We start from the raw sequence: 25,237 nt of genomic DNA on the forward strand, positions 1-25,237 counted from the left end.
CTAGTGTTGTCATGCACATTTTCCCCTTGGTCACACATCTGTAACAAAGCCCTAAAGTCAAAACTAGTGACCCAAGACCCACATGTCCAAGACTCCCAGGGTCTGAACCTAAACTTTGTACACGTTACTAACATACCAGTTCGCTTATCTAAAAGGGCTAGGTCATATCTTACTACGTAGACAAACATTTCCTCTAGAAAAAAGGAGCAGCAGTGATCCCCTTGGCTTCTTTCAGCCAGTGCTTTAGGACATGCAAGTCCCTGTAGTAAGGGAAGTCTGTGGTTCTCCAGAGAAGGGTAGTAGCCATCATATCGTGGCTGGTGCCTGCCCCGTCTGGTGTGTTTGAGCACTTTTTATTCCAGGGAATGAAGCATGGAAGCTCCTTACTCTTTGGGGAGTGGCTGTGTCCCACTGGACCTCCTGTGTCCCCACCTCAAAAACTAGAGTTGAAAGAGACATACTGAGATGTGAAGGAGCACCTACTGCTCCAACTTCCTGTGTTCCAGCTGGGTCCGCTGCGGCCCAGAGAGGACTAGCAGCCCCTCTCCAGAGTTCATACGCTGCCTGGAACTCAAACCTTCCCATTTCAAACCCTTTGCAGCTTCATCTTGCAGTTAAAGGCTTGCGGAAGTAAAATGGTACTGCTATCCCTGAGTGTCTGTGACAGAAAATGAAAATAAAAAGTGCTTTGGAAGGTCAGCAGCCATTAATACAAGCAAAAGGGACCACAACGGCCACGTCGGCCTCCTTACCTCAGCACTGTGGAGGCTGCAGCAAAAGAGCCCCCATGAATGCCACTTAACTGGTGTCTGCTGGCAGAAGTGCATTTGACAAGAGAGAACTCATCCTTAAAAGCAATGAATGGTGGAACAGTCTTCTATGTCCCTTCCTTCCCCAGAGCAGCTCACTGAACTTTACCTGCACCATAGCACCTTCACTTTCCCCAGTCACTGGAATCACCACCGAAGTTCGCGTTTGTTTCTTCTGGTGTGGCTAAGAGAGACAGAGTCAAGAATTATGAGGTGCCAGGCACACTGGCTCACCCCTGTAATCCCAACACTTTGGGAGGCCGAGGCAGGCAGATGGCTTAAGCCCAGGAGTTTGAGACCAGCCTGGGCAACATGGCGAAACCGTCTCTACTAAAAATGAAAAAATTAGCTCAGCATGGTGGTGCGTGCCTGTAGTCCCAGCTACCTGGGGAGGCTGAGGTGGGAGGATCACTTGAGCCCGGGAGGTGGAGGCTGAAGTAAGCTGTGTTTGTGCCACTGCATTCCAGCCTGGGCGACAGAGTGAGACCCTGTGTCAACCTCTGCCCCCCCAAAAATTATGAGGCACAGGAGTGAGTAGATTGGAGGCTTCCAGCAAAGCAGCTTTGCTTCCCAAAAGGACTCATTTCACTAGACCGTGTGTAAAGAAGGGCTCATCTCCTGCTTCGGAGACTTCCTTCTTTCTGTGGTTTGAGGTTCACAGTGACATCTCTCAGGATGCCCACAGGGACTTGTTTTTATCTGTTGAATTCATCAAAGTAGCCCAGCACATTTGGACAACACTGTCCCCATTTTCCTTCAACGCACTAAGGAAAGCGGGAGGGCGAGGTGAAGGGGATGAAGAGAAAAAGTACCTCAAACACCTGAGAAAACCCGATAATGGTGCTGTGTTGGATAAGAGCCATGTATCTGTTTCCCAGGGGACTGGTTGTGAAGTTTACTTCTACCGTCTCCTCATTCTTCTTACAAGCAGTGATGTTCGGATCCCACAGGCTTCCTATGAGTTGAGAGAGAACCATGTAGATGAACTTGCTAACTCTTCCCTCATTTAAGTTCCCCACAGGGCTTTATGGAAACAAATCCAAGTTCTCAGGAACAGTGTCCAAGAGATAGGGACGCTGCTACATAGTGAACTTTTTATCATTGTTTCCAAAGTCTCAAAGTACTTGCTGCCCAAGACAGTTTGGGGATCCGTACATCGCTGCTTTGCTAAAAACAGCTTCCCTGGGCTGAGTGTGGGGGGAGGCATGGATTGGTTCTGCTACTCACTGCTGTTTTCAACCTCTCTTTTGAGTTAAGGGATAGGGTCAGTATTTTCTCCTTCCCAGGATGGGGAGAAGGAGCTACGGGTTGGAAAACATGTCTAAGATTATATAGCAAGTGAATTCACGATCAGGACTACAACCACTAGAATATTTTGTGTTCCAGGAGCTTCATCTATCAGACCATTCTGCCAGCTTCACTAGATGCAAAGAAAGAAGGAAATGGCTCGTAGCTTAGAGGATATACCCTGATAGGTCTGCTCTGGCAGAAAAAGTCAGTCGTTTCATTCATGTTACTTGCAGATAAGGACTGGATTGATTTCCAGGAACACAATGCATAATAGCAGAAATTATCTTCTCCACCGAGGAGACCATTTCAGGCCCTGGCTCAGAACTGTCTTTAGGAGTTCAGGTCCAGGACTGACTTCAAGGCCCTCTGACCGCCTCACACCTGCAGTGTTCTCTTTACCCTCGGTGGGAAGCTCAGCGTCCAAATCCACCTTCTAGCAAGGACAGCATGGACAGCTGTCTGACAGGGTACCAGGGATTCCTTGTGCAGTGAAGGGTGCCTAGAAGTTCTGGACTGATCCAAATACCACTAGCCTCATTAGCATTCCAACACTATATTACTCAGAAATTTACACAAACCCTTGGAAATTGGGCACTAGGGACTGATAATCCTAAAGGGGATTACTACAAAATTCAATGGGTAAAATTCACTAGCCTGTGAAAAGTGATCCTCTTTGAGGACACAAGTTGAGAGCGTAATTGTGGGCCAGTCCTTTAGCGAACTCACACTCCCACCTTGAATGTTTGCTAATCCAAACAGAAGGTTCTTAGGGTCCCCATGGCTACAGGTGGGTGGCGCTAGCGTCTGAGCAGGTGGAAGGGCTCGTAGGACTCCCATCAATCAGGAAGAGCCTTTGATTGGCACTGCTGAGCCATTTGGGCTAAAATGTTGTTAACCAAGTGGGTGGGGGTGGTTCTTTGTGACTGTTGCTCCACTGTATAAATGTACTGAGGGTCTACCCCTTTCTGGACAGGATGCTGCACTCAGTGGGCAAAGTGCTGGCTGGAGATCAGGAGCCATAGGTGCTTCTGCCACCACCATCGGGGGTGCCTTGGATATGTGACTCTCCCCTAGGGCTCAGTTTCTTCTGTGCAAAGATGAAGAGAGCTATGCTGCCTCAGGTTACAAGTTTCTTCAAATAATAAAAGCAAATGCTGTGTTTACTTACCGGCCTTCACACACTTTTTTTTATATTTCATTATGTGGTCTAGGCAGCCTGGAAATTTGAATGAAAGTTTTTACATTTTAGAAAAAGGTATCTCTGCCCCACCCCCTTTGCCAAGTGCACACACACATACACATACCACACCTATAAGAAATTGCCAAAACATTCCAGATGTAAGATGGCAAATTCAAATGGGGCTCTAATTTTTTTTTTTTTTTTTTTTTTTTTGAGCCGGAGTCTTGCTCTGTCGCCCAGACCGGAGTGCAGTGGCGCGATCTCAGCTCACTGCAAGCTCCGCCACCTGGGTTCACGCCATTCTCCTGCCTCAGCCTCCTGAGCAGCTGGGACTACAGGCGCCCGCCACCACGCCCGGCTAATTTTTTATGGGGCTCTAACATTTTACTGTTAAACAGAGAACATCTGCCCATGACGTGATAACCAGAGTCTAATTTAAATACAGCCTTTATCAAAACAGTATCTTTGATCCCTAAGAGAAGACTCGAAAACCAACCATCATTTGAAAAGGACATTTGGTAATATCTGTAGATGCTCCCCTTCAAGGACGTGAAGCCTAACACTCCCCTACCCTCACCCCGGGGTGGGGTAGAATTAGTGACTTGTTTCCAAAAACGAGAGTTGGGAAAAACAGTAGATTTACACGGAGAAGTCTGGCAGTCCCCAGGTTAATCTAGTGTTGATGGTGACCCCCAGCCCAGTGTCATGTGGGTGCCATGGACCCCTGATGGGATGAGATAAGAAGGGCCCGGCACCTCTGTGGTATGAATTCCCTGTCTAATCACGAGACAAACATCAGACAAACCCAAACGGGGGACATTCTACAGGATGCCTGGTCAGAACTCAAGACTGTCAAGGTTCTGAAAAACAAAGACTAAGAAACTGTTACAGACCAGAGGACAGACACACAGGGACTAAATGCAACTGGAACAGAAAGAGGACATTCATGAAAAAGCAGGTGAAGTCCAAATAAAGTCTGGATTTTAGTTAACAGACGTACTAATGTTGGTTTCTTAGTTTTGACAAATGTATCATGGTAATACAAGACGTTAATAGGAGAAGCTGGGTGAGAGGTATATGGAAACTCTTTGTACTATCTTTGCAACTTTTCTGTAAATCTAAAATTATTCCAAAATAAGGCTGGGCGCGATGGCTCACTCCTGTAATACCCGCACTTTGGGAGGCCAAGGCGGGCAGATCACCCGAGGTTAGGAGTTTGAGACTAGCCTAGCCATCATGGTGAAACCCCGTCTCTACTAAAAATACAAAAATTAGCTGGGTGTGGTGGCTCATGACTGTAATCCCAGCTTCTTGGGAGGCTGAGGCAGGAGAATCACTTAAATCCAAGAGGCGGAGGTTGCAGTGAGCTGAGATGGTGCCACTGCACTCCAGCCAGGGCAACAAGAGCAAAACCCCGTCTAAAAAATAAATAAATAAATAAGTAATAAAATAAAAGAATTCCAAAATAAAAAAGCTTATTTGAAAACAAAATGAGGTTTGCTCTCATCAAGAAAATTGGAAACCACGTGTAGTAAATGGTGCAGCACCAAAAACACCCTGGACCACAATCTCCAAGACTAGCAGTGAATTGGAAATTACCGTTTGGCTTTGATGCCTTGCCTGTGACAGATGACAGGATGGTGGTATGGAATGGGTGACTCGGTTCAGATGGACCCTTCACACACACCATCCTGTCTCATCCTCATCACAGCCCTGTGTGTGACATTGCAGCTGTGGTACCAGAGAACTGGTCCTGTGTCACAAAGCTGGGGCAAGGGCCCAGCATCCAACTCAGGACCACCCTGCCTCTCATGGACAGCTTAGGGACAAGCCAACTGGAGTCTGTAGATTCTCAGAGGCCCAGCTGTAGGCAGCCCACTCTAGAAAGCTGAGATTGGAACGAACAAACATTTTGCATCAGTGATATAAAGAGTGGCTCAGGTGCATTGCTCTAGAAGGACCAAAGTGTGAATGTCAGCTTCACTTTTACTGTATGTATAACCCAGGGAAAGTTGACTTAACCTCTCAGTTTCTTCATTTGTACAATGCAGCTATCCCAACCTTGGGGTTGCTGAGATGCTTAAGTGAGATGATGCATGTCAAGTATTAAGCACAGTGCCTGGCACACAGGAACAGGCTTTTTCCTACATTTTACCTAACTTTATTCTCTCTGCTCTGTGGGTAAAGTATGGTTACTACTGTGTCCATCCTTTAGATAAGGGAACTGAGATTTAGCAAGGCCAAAAGCCTTATCCAGGGTTCTCTGGGCTCTGTCTGTACATACCCCAAAGCAGGCATCCCAGCAAGACAAAGAATAATAAACAAGTGAGGAAGTTTACCTGGTGAGGTGAAATTCACAGACATGGAAGGGCCATCTTCATTCATATTTGCATTAGGAATATTATGGGCCCCAATGAAATAGACTGTGTTCAGCTCTACAGGGAAGCCGATGTAGGAAAATGTCCACTGAAAGGCAAAGCAAGGAACTCTCAATTCCCAAAACACTGCAATACAGAAACAGTATACCTTGGTGTGTTGCCCTTTTAGTTTGTATTTTATTACTTACTCTGTGAAAACTTAGGTCTCCAACCAATGTCTACTTAGGGAATGGGCACTACACAATTTACAGAATCAGAGAAGTATAAAGTTTTAAAGCCAGGATATAATTTAAGTCCAGTTCTCTTCCCTTGGCTGGTAGGGAAAAACTGAGGCACAGAGATGCTGACTTATGAAAGGCACAAAACAGAGAAGTAGCCGAAAATGGGATTTGAACCAAGGGATCTTGCTCTAAGCTGAGTCATAGCTATTTACCAGCCCGTGTGAGCAGCACACTATCCATGCTCCCCAAACAAAGGGCCTAGCTTTCAGCAACAATTAGCCAAATACATAAAAGTGTCTATGCCCAGATGCAGTGGCTCATACCTGTAATCCCAGCACTTTGGGAGGCTGAGGCAGGCAGATCGCTTGAGCACTGGAATTCAAGACCAGCAACACAGTGAAACCCCTCTCTACAAAAACTACAAAAATTATCCAGGTCTGGTGGCTCATGCCTGTAGTCCCAGCTGCTTGGGAGGCTGAAGTAGAACGATCGCTTGAGCCCAGAAGATTGAGGTCGCAGTGAGCCATGATCGCACCACTGCACTCCAGCCTGGGTGATAGAACAAGACGCTATCTCAAAAAACAAAACAAAAAACAAAAAAGTGCTTACTTTACCACCAGAGGGTCTGGTCTGAGTCTGGAAGGCCTCTGTGTAATTGCACCTCACACAGCTGTAGGACTGGAAGTTGCTTTTGCCCGTCACACAAATCTTGGTGGCCTTCAACAAACGGATGCTGGCTGCCGAGATAGGCAAGAGGGCATTGGTTTATTTAGCACTTGCTGTGTGGCTGACTTGATGCTAGATACTTTACTAGCATGCTTTACTTTATGTCTCAGTTCATATTCACAATAGTACTGAAAGGTAGGCACCACTGTCTCCAGTTTACAGATGGGGTTCGTGAGCCTTAGGAAGTTTCAGGGAGCTCTGCTTAAACTTAGAAAACTCATCAGCAAGCAGCAGATACAAATTCAGATTCCAAAGCCCAAGCTCCCTCCTCCTCATTGGTCAGCTTGAATTTCATAGGATGCCTGCAAAGGTGGCTATAGCTCTGCACTATTCTGGGTCTCTTTTAAGAGGAAGAGGTTGGCCTCAGGGAGACCCACAAAGACCCTCCAAGACTGTCATCACCAAACCACACCTGTTCCGACTGCACCTTTATCCATGCTGATTCTTCTCCCCGAAGGTCCTTTCCTCCCATTATCTACCTCTTCAAGTTTCACTCTTTTAAAGCCCAACTCACTCATGCACCACAGCCTATAACCACAGCTGACAAAGAGCTCACTCTGTGCCAGGTAAGGGCCCAAACCCTTATGGCCGCATCTCACCTAAAGCAACCTCACCAGGGACCCTTTCCGGCTCCTCTCGCCCTATCCCACTCAGATGAAGCACAGCTCCCTTCTGGGACTCCCCTGACATTGTGCCTGTGTCTGCCTTCCCTACCCCTCTGAATCCTCCTGGGTGGAGACTGTAGGTGACTCCTCTCTCTATGCCTGGCACTCATGGATTCTTGACTGGGTAGACTTTTTTCCGATCTGAATTTAGCAGATGGAAACCAAAAGGATGGGCATTAGGATCCCAGGAGTAGCTCACTGAAAGAACTCATATGGTGCCTTGCAGCACAACCTTGGGGAAATGCCAAAAGCTTCATGACGTCATCTGGGAAGTGGAAAAGTAATCTATCTAAGCCAGTGCTTTCCCTAAACTGGAGTGGGGTGGGGAAAATCATCTCTCGCCTTACCTCATCTTCTTCCATGAAGTACACAGAAAAGTACACAGATCATAAGTGTACCACTTGATGCATCGGGACACTCATGCAACCAGTATGCAGGTTAAGAAACTCCCTCACGTGTGCCCCTCATACTTCCTTTCAGTTATTCCTACCCCAGCAGGAACCACTACTTTTTTTTTTTTTTTTGAGACAGAGTCTCTCTGTCACCCAGGCAGGAATGCAATGGCACAGTCTCAACTCACTGCAACCTCCACCTCCTGGGTTCAAGTTATTCTCCTGCCTCAGCCTCCCAAGTAGCTGGGATTACAGGCATGTGCCACCATGCCTGGCTAATTTTTTGTATTTTTAGTAGAGACGGAGTTTCACCATGTTGGCCAGGCTGGTCTTGAACTCCTGACCTCAAGTAATCTACCCACCTTGGCCTCCCACAGTGCTGGGATTACAGGCGTGAGCCACCGCGCCTGGTCTTTTTTTTTTTTTTTTTTTTTTTTGAGATGGAGTTTCACTCTGTTGCCTGGGCTGCTGGAGTGCAGTGGTGCGATCTCAGCTCACTGCAAGCTCCGCCTCCTGGGTTCAAGCGATTCTTGTGCCTCAGCCTCCCAAGTAGCTGGGATTACAGGTGCGCAACACCACACCTGGCTAATTTTTGTATTTTTAGTAGAGACGGGGTTTTGCCATGTTGGCCAGGCTGGTGTCGAACTCCTGGCCTCAAGTGATCCACCCACCTCGGCCGCCCAAAGTGCTGGGATTACAGGCGTTAGCCACTGCTCCTGGCCACTATCCTGACTTCTAAACACTAGATTGGTTTTGTTTGCTTGGCACTTTCTGTAAATGGGATCATATGGCATGTATGCCTGCAGGCATGCACACAGATATAAATGTACAAACTCTTTTGAATCTGCCTTCTTATGTTTGTGACATTCATCCATATTGTTGTATGTAGTTACAGATCATTCATTCTTGTTGCTGTAACGGAATTTATTTGGTGATTCCTTTCTACTGTTGGGCATTTGAGTGCTTTCCAATGTTGCCTGTTATGAGTGGTACTACTATGATCATCCTAGTATGTGACTTTTGGTGCGTGTATGCATGTATTTCTGTTGGTTATGCCTAGGAGGGGAATTAATAGTTCATAGAGTCTGCACATTTCTGATTTAGTAGACACTTTGGGCCTTATCTCTGATGGATGCAAACTTACCATCTGCCCGGAGTACCCAGCTTACATTCATCAAAATTGAATAGTCCCCTGTTGCAACACTAGTTTTAACAGGTTCTACTCGGAGGTCCCTCAAGTCTCCGGGGGTTAGATCATGTTGTAGCATCCATTCCGGAGATGGCCCTGGGAAAAAGCAAGACTTCCATGACACTGTCTTTCCCAGCCCAGTGTGATGCCATGCCATCTCCTCTCAGTGACTCACCCCAAACCTTCCCTCATTCACAATTCCTCACTTCTTTTTTTAATTAAAAAAATTGTTTTTTGTAGAGATGGGGTCTCACTCTGTTGCCTAAGATGATCTCAAACTCCTGGCCTCAAATGATCCTCCCGCCTCAGCCTCCCAAAGTGCTTGGATTATAGGTATAAGCCACCACGCCTGACCCAATTCCTCAGTTCTTCCTGCTAAGGCCAAATGTTTCTTAGTGCTGGCTGATTTATAGCTGAGATAATGTTGATCTAACAGAAGTACTCTCAACCTCCTGGCTTTCACCTGCGGAGCACTTGGGACCACTCCAGGTGCCTGTGTATGTACACATGTATATATTTAGTGTATTTCACATGTTTATTAGAGTCAGGCCTGCCTTCCTCAGGCTTCCGCCCTGGATTCCAGCCAGCTGGCCCACACAACCCCCACTTTCCCACCTCCTAACCTTTGCTGGTGCCATGTCTCCTCCAGCTCACTCTTCCTACCCACACTTTTTGGGCCGAAGCCTACCCATTCTTCAAATGCCACCATCTCAAACACCCGCTCTCCTGTGAAACATTTGCTTCTTGGTCCCACCTCTAAGTGACCTTCCTTCCATGGCCTTGATCTCCCTCTGCAGAGTGGCAGGCATCACTTTCCACCTTGTATGGCAAGTCCCATCCTGACTGGCCAAGAGGCGAGCCTGTCTGAAACATGGCCTCATTCCCACAGAGCCCCAGAGTTCTGCTTCGAGCAGACAGAGACTTCATCTGCATCAGCCAATAAAGCAATGGTTCACCCCGTGTCTGGTCTTCGATGACCTATTGCCTATATTAGGCCTCCTAGAAGTCCAACTGTGCTTTCAATGTAAAGCCCCAAATACCCATTCTCTAATGCACCTACCAGTTTCAGAGCCACATTGAACGGTCTGTGGGAGAGAAAAAAACCAAGCGTCATGATGAAGCCGGCAAACCACAAGCTTTCTTTTGCCAAATTAGGCAGAACACCATTTTCCCCTTAAATGCATATACAAGTGACAAACTTTCAAAGAAAAGATGAACTGGTTCTGCTTCACAGCTTAGGAGAGAACTAAGCTGTCCCACTGTAGGCTATGACGGACCATGGATTAGCCATCAGTATACCTGATCCTCAAGCCAGTGCATAACCTCACTTGAAGACCAGAGGTGGGTCTCCATCCATCTCTGGATGTCAGCCTTCCCTGCTGCAGGCAGGGGATGACTTGGGACCAATATGAGGCCCCTTCACACTCTAATGTTTAACTCTAGGTTTTTAGGACGGCCTAGAGTATTTACTGGGCTACCCCAGGTTAAGGAGTAGCTATGCTAAGGAGATAAACAAAAGAAAGCTCTGAATGCAGTCCATGGTACTTTCCTCAGGCTCTTGAAAATATTCCCCTTCTAACACAAAAGGACTCACTGAGCAATTTACGAAACCATAAGCAATTATTAGTGTTCAAGAAAGGCTGGTACTAAATCATTTGAAGTTAGCTGCTTGTGTTTTTTCATAAGAAAAAATAATTTGTGCTTTGGTTCTGGAATAAAATACTGAACCTAAAATATTGAGGCTTTAGTCAGCAGCAAGCTCAAATGACAAGACTCAGTGTGATACGTCCAGCAGCTCTGGAATATCCTGCTGAGCATCCACATTTCCAAACACCTTCTAAGACCTCCTAAGACTTTTGATGGTTTGAATGATTTGAGTTTGGGCAAAATTGTCAATCATTTATTTGTCTTTTAAAAAATGAACTCTAAGGGATATCATCAGATTTTTTTTTTCTTTTTCTGAGACAGAGTCTCACTTTGTCACCCAGGCTGGAGTGCAGTGGTGCAGATCTTGGCTCACTGCAACCTCCGGCTCCCGGGTTCAAGTGATTCTCCTGCCTCAGCCTCCTGAGTAGCTGGGATTACAGGCGCCTGCCACCATGCCCGGCTACTTTTTGTATTTTTAGTAGAGACGGGGTTTCACCATGTTAGCCAGGCTGTTCCTGAACTCCTGACCTCAGGCAATCCAGCCGCCTCAGCCTCCCAAAGTGCTGGGATTACAGGCGTGAGCCACCGCGCCCGGCCAGACTTGATTATTATTATTTTTTTTTAACAAATAAGCCATCATACCAGGAGCTCAGTTCTTATCAAAGGGCCGGTGAGACCAGCCAAGCAACAACCCTAAATGCTACCAAGCTCTAATTGTTGGCCTTGTAGCAACTACAGCAAAAGGGATGAATTCTTCCCTTCAGTGCAAAGAGCCAAGAGGGCTTCTGAACTGACACAGAGGGGAAGGATAGGAGCTGAAGACATCAGGAAACAGTGAATGGGGTTTGTCCACCAGCAGGTGACTACGGAGCTTGATGCTATATGCTATTCTAAGAGGGCAGGGGTATCATTTCAAATGTTATTTGGGGGATGAGCTATTTTCTCTTCAGTGACCCAGAAGATTCCCTCGATCATTCAGGGCACTGGGGAAGAAAGGAAACTGCCTTCACAAGTGAACATGGCAATCAATATGGCCAAAAAGGGAGGGGGTGCTAATGGAGAAACAGTTCTTGTGCCCCAACAGGTGAGCAGACCCCAAGTAACAATAACGAGTGCTGACTACGTGCCAGGCCCTTCGCCGCTAATTGCAGGCCATGTCGTTAATTCCTTAAGAGACCCTGGTGGGTTCGGTACTGCCCTTCGTTTTACCGTTCAGGACTTGGAACTTGGTACAGTATAGGGTGGCATCTGAGACCGGGTCTGTCTGATTCCCACGCCCCTGACTCAAGCAACCTGACGCCGATGTCCGGGGCTGCCCCGAGGGTGCAGGCATGCCCCTCGAGCCGGCGGTCCGCGGACGCCTTCGGGGCAGCCTGGACTGGCGGGTCAGACGACGTCAGGATCTGGGCTCGAGGGTCCGGGAGATGGGGGAAGGGGTGCTGGCGGGGGCTTACCGGCTCTCGGGGTACGGCGCTCCTGCACAGCGCGGCCAGGCTCAGCAGCACGAGCGCCATCGCCGGGCCACTGCGCGGGATCCAGGCCACCCGCACGCTGCGCTCTTATCCCGGCGCCGCGGGGCCGCCCCTTCTCGGCTCCGCCTCTCGCAGCGCGGACCCATTCCCGCCACCCGGACAGAGGGCGGGCCCGCTGGCCCCCTCCCAGGCTGGGGCAGGTCGCAGCGCCCTCGCCTGCTAGGGCTCGGAGGGATGGGCCGTGTCCGAGCGCGGGCGGAGCACGGGCAGCCACGGCGCGCGCCGGCCCCCGCGCACACGTGCGTGCAGTGAGCCAGGTGCCCCCGCTGCACCCGCCCTCGGGCTTCGCGCGCCCCCGCCAGAGCCCAGCTAGCCTCGCGGCTCCGGGGTCGACCGGGTCGGAACGGCCGCGTCCCCTTTCCGGACGCGGAGAGCGCGCGGGGCGCCGGCGCCGCCGGTTAAAGTGCCGCGGGGCAGGGGCCGGGCCGCGGCCACCCGCTCCTCCCGCTCCGACCCCGACTGTCGGGCCCTCGGCCGAGTCGCCCAGGGTGAGTAGCCGCGGACGCGCCCCGACCACCCCGCAGCAACGCCGCCCGGCCGGAAGCCCGGAGAGGCCTGGGGGCCGGAGGTTTGGGGCCAGGCTGGACGCCGAGACCCGGACCCGCTTTACACAATCGCCCCGCCCCGCGAAGCGAAACGGGTGGAACGCGGACTGCCGAAGCTCACTGTCTCCTTTGAGGGAGCGAGTTCTTTCAGCTACGAGGTGTTAGAGCGGTAGGAGTGCCCGCTGCCCGACCCCAGGCTTTCTGGTAAATGTCTGTTTCTACCAAGTGAGTTCGGACAGCAGCACCTGGGGCTCCCAAAGCGGAAGCCGTCAGCAGTGGCGATTTGGACCTGCAGTTCTCAAGTTTCCCTGGCCCGGGATCTCTGAGCGCCGCCTAAAATGAGATCCAGACGGCAGGTCCGGGTCAGGCCCGGGATCTGCATTTAACGAGCCTCCACCCACGCCCCCGTAATTAGTGGGTGGGTGGCCCAGGGACCATCCTTTGAGACACAGTGGTTTGGGGGAAAGTTCACAAAGATCAGCTGGGCTAACAGTGGAATCACAGAGGCTGGAACTGCTGCTTCAGCCCCCTCGGTTTGCAAACGACAGGGTTGTGGTGACCAACTCAGGGCCATTTAAACTTGTAGGCAGAATTAGCTCCATTCTACAGATGAGAAGACGGAGGCCTAGAGAGGGGTATGGAACTTAGGGATGTGTTGTCAGCTGGTGAGAGGCTGTACTGAGTCAAGCAGCTGTTTTAGCTGAGGCCCTACTTGTGTGCCAGGCCTGGCCCACCTGCCATCTTGGTTAAGGCTGGCATGGACTGGGGATCACCCAGGGGTTTGGGTTCTGGCATGCATACGTGTGGAGTTGCAGGTAGCATTTTCAGAGAATTGCTCTGGTTCCTGACCAAGGAACTCAGCTGAGGTTGTGGCCGCATCCCTGCCTGGGACTGGGCCACCCTGAGCCCCTCATTCCACCTCTCTGAGTTGCTTTGGGCCCTGTGGCCCCTGAGAACATTTTCAGCTCTAATAAGTCATCTTATTAGATGTTCAGCAAATACCTGCTGGGTGCAAAGGTGAACCACACATGGGTGCTGGCTGATGGGTACTCCTGGAGTGAGGATGAGTGCAGTGAGAAGTATTTTCAAGGACACAAGTACCCGCCCTGCTGCGGAAGCCCAGATGAAAACAGCCTCGTCTGCAAGCTCAAGATTGTGAACTTTGTCCCATGGAGCTGAGGAACACTGGTACAGGCTTAAATGGTCATCAATTTTTGGTTTTAGAAAGGCCACCTGGATGGCTCTGCAGGGCAAATAGAGGGCTAGTCCCTCTGAGACGAGCGAGCAGGCAGCCATTCACTAACATGCGTTCATTCCGTGAGTATCTGATTCTGTGCTGTGGGCCAGGTTCTGGGCTGTGCTGGCTTTTCAGCTGTGTGCCAGGGCAGGCCCTGCTGTGAGCTTGGTGTTGTTCGGCACACGGGCTTTGAGACAACCAGGGTGCAGAGGTTAGGCCTGGAGACAGGGTTCATGAGTCAGACTTTCTCAGGGGGCAGTGGAGAGGAGAGGAGAAGAGGATAGAGCCCTGGGGAGGAGAGCTTGCCTGAGGAGGTGGGGAGGTCTAAGAGGGGCTGCAGCAGGAAAGCCCATAGTGAGGGAGGAGCTCATGGGGTCAGATGGGGCAGAGAGACCAAGGGCACTGAGGCCGGTTGGTGGCAGTCACAGGTAGCCTTGGCAAGAGGATGGGGAGGGGGTTTTGTAAAAAGAGAAGGGCTGAGGTTCTTTCTCCAGGGGAGGAAGTGTCAGGTGAGGGTGGTCTGGAGGTGGCTGAGCTGTAAGAAGGAGGAGTACTCGGGCAGGGGCTGCCAGGCAGAGACCCAAGACCCAGGCCAAGTGGCTTTCCTGCTGTTCTGGGTTCAGAATGACACTGCCCTGGCCCCCTGGGGCTTAGGAATGGGGTGATACCTGGTTCAGTTCCGTAGTTGGTGCTGTGGAGTGGAGGAGACGGTGTGAAGGGCCCTGCAGCCACAACTGGAGGTTGAGGTGGGCCAACAGGGTGTGTCTGCCTGTCCCCTCGGGGGGTTTTCACCCCGGCTCAGAAGGCCATGCCTCAAGTGGCCCTGCATGAGAGGTCCCAGGTGGCCTGCTGGAAGGGACACAATTTATTTGGCTGCCTAAGCCTGATAACTTTGTGGCTTTTTGAACTGGAAGCTCTGGCAAGTCACTGCTCTTCTCAGAGCAGTTTCCTTTTCTGTAAAATGGGGTGGTGATAGGGGTGATGAAGTGATTTGAGTCTATGAGAGAAGCGACCTTTGGACATTTTCTGACCTTCTCCCTTCAGTCATAAATTCTGCTAGGTCTGGCAGGAGAGGCAGAACCAAAAAAAAAAAAAAAGGGAAATTCCCTAGGACCCAAGAATCACGGTAATCCCCAGATTCTGTCATTGTTATTCAGACCTTTGCTTCTTTGCCTGATCCATCCCTGGGAGAACAAGGCCATCAGGGTTGTTGACATGTCCCGTGGGTCCAGCCTCCACCCACACAGGTGGAATTTTCCACTTCGTTCTTTTGCAAATATTAATCAAGGCCCTGGCTGGTCAACAGTGGATTCATTGTCTCGTGAAGAGTGAGCCGTTTCTGGCACACACTGGCTGTCTCCCAGGGCCCCTGGTGGTGAGCCTGAGCTGGGAGAGGAACTGTTGGGAGCACTTCTGGCCTCGGTGCTCCCTCAACCCCATGTTCTGCTCCAGCTGGTTAAGCTTGGCAGGATCCATTTTAATGCCTGCTTTGAGGGAAAGACCCTGAAGCCACACTGAGGGCTTGCACCCCACTGTTCCCAGCAGGGCTACAAAACACATTTTCTCTGCTCTAGTAGGAGGGACTGGCCCAGGAAAGCCCACAGACTCAGGCTAGGTGTTAACTCAGTGTTAATCCCACTCCTCCTGGTTCCTAGGAGAAACCCCTTGAAGTCACATACATGTGTTCTGTTCATGGCTGTGGTCCCTGTGCCTTGTCTCCTGGGTACTTGCATTGATTTTCACATTGTTGTTATCACACTGGGATCTCAAAGAAAGCCTCGAATGCAGAGGAGACAGGTACTGTTGTCGTTCTCTCAAAGCTCCATCTGTAAACAGGGGTGATGAAGTTAGCCTCACAGGGCTGCAGGGAGGACCACCCTGTCACCCTACGTTGGGCCCCATGTTGGGCACATGCAACAGGATCAGTGGTATATTTTTTGATCCATGATACTTGAATATGTTATTAATAATATTATGGGTCGTAGATGTAGCATCACATTTCACACTTTATGGAGGAAGAAACAAGATGAGTGAGGCTATGTAAGAAGAGGGAGGATGAAACTCAGGTCAGCTGTGAACTTGATAAAATCACTATGTTGTTTGGTTTTAGCTTTGCGCTTTTCTTTTCTTTCCTTTTTTTTTTTGGAGACAGAGTGTTGTTCTGTTGCCAAGGCTGGAGTGCAGTGGTACAATCAGCTCACTGGGCTCAAGCAACCCTCCCAAGTAGCTGGGACTACAGGTGCACACCACCATGCCTGGCTAATTTTTTCTTTCTTTTTTTATTGTTTAGAAATGGGGTCTTGCTATGTTACTGAGGCTGATGTTGAACTTCTGGCCTCAAGCAATCCTCCTGCCTTGGCCTCCCAAAGTGCTGGGATTACAGGCGTGAGCCACTGCGCCCAGCCTGTGAGTTTATTTTATAACTTTATATTTGTGATTTGTGTGTGTGTGTGTGTGTGTGTGTGTGTATCATAGAACAGTGATACCATTTTCAGGAGCACACCAGAAACCTAGGGCCATGGGTGCAGGTTGATGTGTTACACTAGCCCCAGCTCCTGATTAATTTCAGTACTTTAGTGATAGAGTGATTTCCAGTTGATACAAAGAAGCAGTCAGTTTTTCAAACACTCGCCTTGCAATCTTAGGACCCTCTGCAGTTAAACCCACTCAGAAGTTTGAAGAGGAAACAGCAGTGGGCATGCATGTGAAAATTGGCTGGCTAACCTTGGCTGGCCAACCTTGGCGGGCCAAGGTGCTTTGACCAGCAGGGGCACCCAGCACACAACCTGGACCTTGCAGTGAGCTGTGAACCTGCCACTGCACTCCAGCCTGGGTGACAGAGGTGTCTGCTGGAAGTGACTCTGCTTGTACTGATGTGGAAGTGTGCCAAAGAGCACAGAAAATCAAACAGGCTTTGCAGCGCCTGTGATGTGTTTATAGGAAGTACTGGAGTCGGCACAGCAGACGGTGGGAGGGGAAGATTTGTCCTGGCATCTCTGGCCAACCTCCTAAGCTGACGGATTTGGGGTCTCCAGGGGATCCATGTCTGGTCCATAACAGTGCTTCTGAAGCTCTCCATGGTGAAAGACTAGATGATTGTTTTTAAAATTTTAATCTTTCATGGGCCAATTTTAAAATATGATGAAAATTGTTATAATAAAATTGAAGATATATAAAAAGATAAGCACATTATCTGCTTATTAGACTCAACAGACATAGGTTGCTGTGTCAAATGATAAAACTGTAAAAGTTTCTATCCTCTGACTTTTGATTCTGTGCTTATCTCTCTCAGACAATCACAAAGAGTGTGTAGGCCAGCCCCGGTCACAGAGTGCACCGTATCCTGTCACTTCTGGATGTGAGGTGGGTATTTTTTAACTGAGATTTCAAAAAGACGGGTTGAAAGTTTACTTGAAAAAGGTAGCTGGCAATGAGCATTTGCAGAACACCCCAAATTTCTGGGGAATCGTTGGAAATCTCTCGCCATTGGCCAGGCCCTGTGCCACAGAGATGTTCCCACCTTTCTGCTTTCCCTCACTCCTCTAGTGGGATCTGAGATTTCAAACAAACAACTACAAAAATCCTTTTTATCATGGAAGATTTGAAACCTGTATAAAATTAGCCAGAAGAGATGATGGAGACGGGAATTTTATGTTCTCATCACATAACTTTGTTAGCATCACCTCGTGGGGGTCCTGTTTTGTATGTCCCCCTAATCCCTGTGGTGACTGTAAGCCAAATCCTAGATAACTTTTTTTTTTTTTTTTTTTTTTTTGAGGCAAGGTCTTTCTCTGTCGTCCAGGCTGGAGTACAGTGGCAAGATCATAGCTCATGTAACCTTGAACTCCTGGGCTCAAGCAATCCTCCCACCTCAGCCTTCTAAGGACCTGGGACTACAGGTGTGTGCCACCATGTCCAGCTAATAAAAAACTTTTTTTGTAGACATGGGGTTTCACAATGTTGCCCAAGCTGGTCTTGAACTCCTGGCCTCAAGCAGTCCTCCCACCTCCACCTCTGCCTCCCAAGGTGCTGAGATTACAGGTGTGAGCCACCACACCCACCCTTAAATATTTATCTTTAGAAATAGTTAGAAATAGGTGAATTATTCTCTTCTAGTTATTTTGCAATGTACAACAGATTGTTAATTACAGTCACCATACTGACCTGTCAAATACTAGATCTCATTTCTTCTATCTAACTGTATATTAGATATTTCTTCTATCTAACTGTCTATCTTTAACCCCCCATCCTCCCTTCCCTTCCTGAACTCTGATAACTACCCATCTACTCCTTATCTTCCTGAGATCCACTTTTTTAGCTCCCCCTCAATGAGTGAGAATGTGATTTTTGACTTTCTGTGCTTGGCTTATTTCACTTAACAACCTCCAGTTCCATCCGTGTTGCTGCAAATGACAGGAACTCATTCTTTTTGATGGTTGAATAGTACTCCATTGTATATATGGATCACATTTTTAAAAAATCTATTTGTCCATTAATGGGTACTTAGGTTGATTCCATGTCTTGGCTATTGGGAATAGTGCTGCAGTAAGCATGAGTGTGCAGATATCTCTTTGATATATTGACTTCCTTTCTTCTATATACCCAGCCCAGTAGTGGGATTGTTGGATTATATGATATTTCTATTTTTAGTGTTTTGAGGCATCTCCATATTGTTTTCCATAGTGGTTGTACTAATTTGCATTCCCACAAACAATGTACAAAGGTTCCTGAAAGGGTGAGTTTAAACAACATAACCACAGAATCATAGTCATGTCTGACAAATAATGATATCTTGACATTCTCACATACGTACTCAGTGTTCAAATGACCAGGGTCCAGTGAAGAACAGCACATTCTCATGGTTGGATCTTGCTCCTCTCACAGCCTGTAGGCTTCCCTTCCTCTCTCTCATCTCTCTCTCATTTACCCATTCTATATTTGGATTTATTGTTGAAGAACTGTGTGGGATTTCCCTGCACTTGGATTCTGCTGATGATGGACCTTTGCAAGTTGCTCTGACCTTTGCGTTTCCTGTGAGTCGGTGGATTGATCTAGAAGTGTGATCAGATTCAGGTTTGAACTTTTGGGCAAGGATGTTTTGTAGGTGGTATTGCATTCTCCCATTCAGACCCCTGCCTGGGCTATATAGAGAAGTCGGTCTTTTAATTGCCTCATGTGTGTGAAGTCACCTTGGTGAGTTCCCAGCTGACCCTCGCCCATATCTTTTTCTCCTTCTGCTGGTCCGGGCTCCCCCTTTTTCTGACATCACCCTGGCTGCTCTGTGGAGAGTTGGTTCTGGGGTAGCCTGAGGAGGCAGCACTAGTAGCAGGGACACTGCTAGTACGTTGTGAGGAGGGTCCCAGTGGAGATGATGGGGCCTGATCCAGGTGGTGTCCAAGGGGTGGACAAAAGTGGGCGGATTCTGCAGCGCCAGCCTCATCCTTATGAGAGAAGCTACTACCCCCTAGGCCTCCGCTTCTGTGTCTGCTTTTCCTCCCCGGATAGTGCCTTTTTATATACCAGTCGCATGACAAGCGTTTATTGAGTGCCTGCTGCGTACCTGGCTCTGGGAGCTTCCAGCTCTCCCCCACTGCTGTCTGTAAGTGAATGCACATGGTAGGAAGAGCAGCTCCGTGGTTGGGCTCTGCCAGGTGGGAGCTTGGTAACCCCTGGCCTCTGAAGCCTGCCCATGAGGAAAGCCTTCATCTCCCCTGGAGAGGGAACAGCGGTTGTCTTTCTCTTGCTGCTATGTGACTGCATAAGAGCTGGGACACCAGCACCTTCTATCCCCTCGGTCTGCCTCTGGCTGTGCTCCGGGTTACCCACACCTATCTCCCCACTTTCACCCGAGGCCCTCTGTGCTGCAGATCCCACTCACCCAGGCACAGTGCAGCCCGGAGTGCAGGGAGTTCACATCTGGAGCGGAGTGGCCAGTCTTCCTCAGGGGCCAGCCTGAGGCACTGTATCCCCCATCCCCTAGTCTATCAGGTGCTTGACTCTGGGAGGGGCCCCTAAGGGATTCGGGTCTCCCCAGCAGCAACCTCTGTTGTACCCTGCCTCCTACCCATGGCTGGGCGCCCGCAGCACCTGCACAGACTGGATCCACAGACACGCCTGCAAGGGAAAAGAAACAGTAGGTGACCCTGAGGAGCCATCCCTGGAGGTTGAGCGGCCTGGGCCCCCCCACCCTTGCCTGGGTGTTAGAACTCCAGGTTTACAATCTTACATTCTCTTTTTTTTTTTTTTTTGAGACAGAGTCTCACTCTGTCGCCCAGATTGGAGTGCAGTGATATGATCTTGGCTCATGGCAACCTCTGCCTCCCAGGTTCAAGCGATTCTTTTGCCTAAGCCTCGAGTAGCTGGGACTACAAGCCATGTGCCACCACGCCCGGCTAATTTTTGTATTTTTAGTAGAGATGAGGTTTTGCCATGTTGGCCAGGCTGGTCTTGAACTCCTGACCTTAGGTGATCTGCCCACCTCAGCCTCCCAAAGTGCTGGGATTACAGGTGTGAGCCACTGCGCCCAGCCTCCCACCTTACATACACTCTGCTTTTGGTATAGACCACTGTGAAGGTTTTAGAAAGTGGTGAAGCAGCTAGAGAGTGGAGGGGTGTGTGCAGAGGGCAGAGGCCTGGAATGTGGAGCACAAGGTTCCCAGGCTGAGGAAGCACCCACTGTGGGGCAGCAGAGGGGAGGCAGGAGGGCAGACTCACTTCGGAGGAGCCACAGGCATCGGAGGTGCCCGCAGAGGCCAGCACCCATGCCTTACCAACAGGAAACCCCTGCCCTGGGTCACAACGTGAGGCCTGGCAGAGCTCTGATGCAATGTCAGACTTCAGGGCTCCACCTCGGGTTTTTTTGGCAGCCTGTAGCCTCAGCCCAGCCCCATCTGCCCCTCTTCACCAGGAGGATCCAGAGGGTAGGTGGGCTATGCCTGAGCAGCCAGGGCACAAGGGGCCAAGTGGTGTGGCCTCGTCCACACTGTCCAGAATCATCTCCCAGGTAGCAGTTTCCAATTCAGTTAATTGTATATCGATATGTGGGAGATGAGATTCCTGGGAAGAGAAACTTGACACTGAAGAAAATGCCCTTTTTTTTTTCTTATAGAGACAGGGTCTTGCTCTGTTGCCCATGCTGGAGTGCAGTGGAACAGTGCTAGCTCACTGCAGCCTTGAACTCCTGGGCTCAAGTGATTCTCCTGCCTCAGCCTCCTGAGTAGCTAGGACTATAGGTACACACCACTGTGCCTGGCTAATTAAAAAACAAGTTTTTTTTAAGAAAAAATTTCTGGGTCTTGCTATGTTGCCCAGGCTGGTCTTCAACTCCTCAATTGCATCAAGCAATCCTGCCTCAGCCCAGAAAATGCTTTCAAAAAATTGTTTTAAACTTTTTAATTGAGGTACAACAGACATACGAAGTGTCCATCGTGTTGGTTTTGATCTGTGTGTATGCCTGGGTAACCATCACCAGGTCTGGATCCAGAACATTCCCAGGGGGTGCCTTCTGTTGGTCCTGGCACAGGTGTATGAGCTCAGCATCCACATCTCAGACTGCCCAGGTTGGGTTTGCTCTAGGCCACGTGCAACCTCATCCCCTGCATGTGTCCCCTTGGCCAGCATGACGCAGCACCAGCCTCAGGCCAAGCTCAGCACACGGTGGGAGGCAAGGGCATGGAGCCCTCAGCCAGGGATGTGGGCCTTCCACAGCTCATCTCACTATTAGCCTGTTAAGGTCCCAGTAAGTGCACAGAGAAGTCCCAGGATGGATGTGGTCAGTGGTGAGGAGGGCAATCCATGCCTGAGGGAAGGTGAGGAGTGAGTAGGTGAAAGGAGGTTAGGACCTGTACCTGGAGGAGAGAACAGCATGTGCAAAGGCCCTGGGGAGGAAGGGAAGGTGAACCCTGCACCTGGATCCCAGGAAGTGATGCTCACAGTGGGATGATGGCTACAGAGGCAGGGGCCTGGCCTGGTCGGGCTTAGGACAGGAGGGCCTGGGGGGCCATGAGGAAGCTTGTCCCACTGTCTTAGGGAGATGGAGGCCTGGGTTGGGGGAGGCATGAGATTCCTGTGGGAGGAGGAGCAGCTGCCCAGGGTTACTCCCTGGACCACCACCGCCTCTGGGCCCAGCCAGGTCTCATTCTCAAACTGGGATCCTTCCCACCCTGGGCCACTGCACTGCACTCCCCTCAGCCCGCCACAGGGCTGGGTATTCAGACGGTTGTGCTCCTGGGAGGCTCTGCTGGGCTGTAGGAAAGCAGCCAAGCCTTCTTGGCTTGAGACCCCTGGCATGGGAACTTGGTGTCTTGCACCCTTTCGCGTGCTGACTATGACCTTTTGGCTCCTGTAATGTGGATTTGTTGGTTGGGCCTGTGGTGGAGGGGGTCCCAGCCTTTGGCTTGACATGGGGCAGGGGCTCGACCTCTTCAGGCTCGTTTCCCTTTCCATGACATGGAGCTGATGGTGACAGAGTGTTGATGAAGACCCTCCACCCCACCCAGCATCTTTGGGGACTTAAATGTGATAACCCATGTGACGTGCTCAGCAGGGGTAGCTGCTTCTCTTAATATAACTCAGTTTGGTCCATGGTTTAATGGAGCTGTATGATCAGATAAAGGCAGCCACAGAGCAGTGTGTTCTTACCCACACAAAGCCCAGCCTAGCATGTAGGGAATCTTGTTCGAGGTCTCACAGAGATTGCAGGTCAAAGCCAGTACTAGAAGGCCAGATGGAAAAAAGCAGTTGACCTGCCCCGAATCCTCCTTTGGCAAATGACCCCCAGGTGGGCACAGGCCATGGCCCTTACCACATGTTTTGCAGTTTCCCCAAAAGACTGTTGTCATCAGCCTGGCCCGTGGGCACAGTGACAGGTGTGAAGGTCAAGTGCAAGCCTGGGGCAGTGGTGACTTCAGGGTGCCAAGGCTCAGGGCTGTAAAGTAACTTTCTGGGCTTTGAAGCTCATGAGTAGCTGAGCTTTGTGCTAGCCCTACCTGAGCCTTGTCCACAATGGGCTATGGTGGCCACTTTTTAAATGTGTTAACAGGGTCGTTTCGTGTGGATGGACTCACTTTTTAATGGGCAGTCCTCTATTAGGGGAGTGTTAGGTTGTTTATAATTCTTTGCCACTGTAAACAACACAGGGACAGGCCCCTTGTGCTTGTTTTTCTATGGTTGTGCAGAGCTCTCTCTTGATTAAATTCCTATAAGCAGGATTGCTGAGACAAAGGGCTATACCTTTAAATTGGATCTGTTTTTCTGGAAATGTTGACATGCTCCCAGGTTGTCCCCAAAGTGGAATCATTATTTATCATTGGCCTTGTCCAGCCTGAGCTCCTCAAAGGCTGAGCAAGTTTGAGGCATCATTTTGCATGCAGGCCTAGGCTGGTATGGCTCGGCCTCTCTCCAGAGTTCTGTCTTCTCCTCTTGGGTGACCAGTGAAAGCTAGGACTGTAATGGCCAAAGGATCTGATCCTACAGGGCACAGTACACTGCACTGGCCAAGAGCTGGAAAGAAAATGTGTGCACACCAAGATGTGGTGAGGAAGAAAGTGCTGCTGGGAGGCCTGTGTGAAGGGCCCTTTCAGGAAGCTTCCTCAGTACTCTAGCTGTGCGACTCCGCAGGCAGGCGTGTTGCAAGTACAGGTACTCCTGGAATGGTGTGTAAGCATTTTCTTCTGGGCATGATCCTTTTGAAACTTCACTCCACCAAAGTTATAAAATGTGTTGTGCAATTGGCCACATGCTCAAAATTACATGGAAATCTGTCTTGTCATATAAAGCCATCCATTTTCTGACCACAAAATTTAGCAAACTTTTCAATAGCAATCTTTGGCTCCTTTTTTTTTTTTTTTTTTTTTTTTTGGAAAGAGTCTCGCTCTGTCCCCTAGGCTGGAGTGCAGAGTGGTGCAATCTGGGCTCACTGTAACCTCTGCCTCCTGGGTTCAAGAGATTCTCCTGCCTCAGCCTCCAGAGTAGCTGGGATTACAGGTGCCTACCACCATGCCTGGCTAATTTTTTTGTATTTTTAGTAAAGACAGGGTTCACCATGTTGGCCAGGGGTTTTGGACTTCTGACCTCAAGCGATCCACCTGCCTTGGCCTCCCAAAGTGCTGGGATTACAGGCCTGAGCCACTGGACCTGGCCAATTTTTGACTACTGATTTGAGAATTTGAAATGAGAATTGTTAGCTGATGCTACAAAGGGCTATGGCAATGAAAGCCATCAGCCATAACTAGTAGGACGTGGTGGTCCCCGTGTTTGTTACTCATCTCTCTGCTTGATCCACCCACTGTGGCTATCACTGGCATTGGGGGTGGGGGTTTTGAGTTGACCAAAGCCTTGCCTCCCACACAGTGGTGCTACAGGGACCAGGTGTCCAGCACCAAGGCCAGCCGGCCAGATAGAAGGTGTGGCTTGGTGGGGCTGCCCAGTGCCGCAGGACGACTCATGTCACATGAGTCTTTTCCTCTTGACTGGAAGGTAGAGCAGGCAAAAGTCTCTTCTTCCTCGTGCATGGCAGTTGGCAAAGCCACATCTTCTTCTTCTGGTCCAGGCACTAGACTGGGCCTGGACATGGTTGGTTTCAGGAAACAGAGTGGGCTGGGGGTGCAGGCACCCAGAGTCAAAAGGGAAACCTTGGATGCTACCTCACCAACTTCAGACCCCACCCATGGCAGTGAGGACTCCGACCCCAACACAGGGAAATGAACACGCATGCTATCTTGTCTTTCGCTGCTCCCATTCCTGCCCACCTTCCATCCTGCCAATGCCAGGCAGCTCCTTCCCTGCCCAGGCAGCGCAGGGAAGTGGAAGGGGCTGCTTCCCTGGAACTCCTGCCTCACACCAGTCAATCTGCCCACCCACCCAGCCTGCGGGCCTGAGAGGGCACTACGCTAGCAGCTTAGGAGTCCCTGTCCTCAAGGAGTTCCCTTTGGGTAGCAGGCCCCTCCCTCGGGTGGGGAGGGTGGGAGTGTCAAGGGGAGGTGTTGGAGCAGAGTTGTCATACGGAGTGCAGTTTTCAAATGGTTGGGACCCAGAAGAGTAAATGACCTGCCGCCACCTCAGGAAGAAGGCGTCTGTCTTCACTCCTGCAGGGTAGGCTTGCTGCCCCCTGGCGAAGCTCCTGTGTTGCCTCTTGATCTTGTCGATTTTAATTATTGTCATTTACTGCAGACCTTCAGTAAAACTACACAACAACAAACACACATGTGCCTGTCATCTAGATCAAGAAATAAAATGTGATTGGTGCAAATGAAAACCCCCAGGAATGCCTCCCTGCTTAGAGGTTACTACTATCCTCAAGTTTCTTTATACCTTTCCCCTTCATAGGTTTGATTTACTTAAGATCCAGAATTCAATTGCATGTAGGATTTTGTTGGTGATTTAATCATTTTAAGCATAATTCAGTGGCATTAAGTATATTCACAATG

General features: G+C 49.7%; 2 protein-coding genes across 9 annotated transcripts in view; one reads left to right on the top strand and one right to left on the bottom strand.

Annotated features, from left to right (window-relative positions):
- Positions 1 to 12,089, bottom strand: part of IL17RB (interleukin 17 receptor B) — a 19,064-nt gene extending 6,975 nt beyond the window's left edge. Inside the window, exons 1-8 of one of the 2 annotated variants that reach the window (XM_009238905.4) lie at positions 11,952 to 12,089; positions 9,911 to 9,935; positions 8,806 to 8,946; positions 6,488 to 6,615; positions 5,619 to 5,745; positions 3,268 to 3,315; positions 1,622 to 1,764; positions 919 to 993 (exon numbers count right to left, since the gene is read on the bottom strand). In XM_009238905.4, the coding sequence (XP_009237180.4) occupies positions 919 to 993; positions 1,622 to 1,764; positions 3,268 to 3,315; positions 5,619 to 5,745; positions 6,488 to 6,615; positions 8,806 to 8,946; positions 9,911 to 9,935; positions 11,952 to 12,011 (747 nt within the window). In that variant the 5' untranslated portion in view covers positions 12,012 to 12,089. Of the gene's footprint in view, positions 1 to 918; positions 994 to 1,621; positions 1,765 to 3,267; positions 3,316 to 5,618; positions 5,746 to 6,201; positions 6,462 to 6,487; positions 6,616 to 8,805; positions 8,947 to 9,910; positions 9,936 to 11,951 lie in introns of those variants that run through there. The other variant, XM_054552063.2, reaches the window with a different exon arrangement.
- Positions 12,090 to 12,180: 91 nt separating this feature from the next.
- The window catches only part of CHDH (choline dehydrogenase), a 29,586-nt gene continuing 16,529 nt past the window's right edge, over positions 12,181 to 25,237 (top strand). The window contains exons 1-4 of one of the 7 annotated variants that reach the window (XM_054552059.2): positions 12,273 to 12,517; positions 16,102 to 16,217; positions 17,104 to 17,174; positions 17,595 to 17,710. The gene's annotated coding sequence lies outside the window, so the exon portion shown is untranslated. Of the gene's footprint in view, positions 12,779 to 16,101; positions 16,218 to 17,103; positions 17,175 to 17,589; positions 17,711 to 25,237 lie in introns of all 7 variants that reach the window. The other 6 variants (XM_063722069.1, XM_054552058.2, XM_054552060.2 and 3 more) reach the window with 6 other exon arrangements.

This window comes from Pongo abelii, chromosome 2 (assembly GCF_028885655.2).
Source record: "Pongo abelii isolate AG06213 chromosome 2, NHGRI_mPonAbe1-v2.0_pri, whole genome shotgun sequence".
Classification (NCBI taxonomy): Eukaryota; Metazoa; Chordata; class Mammalia; order Primates; family Hominidae; genus Pongo; species Pongo abelii.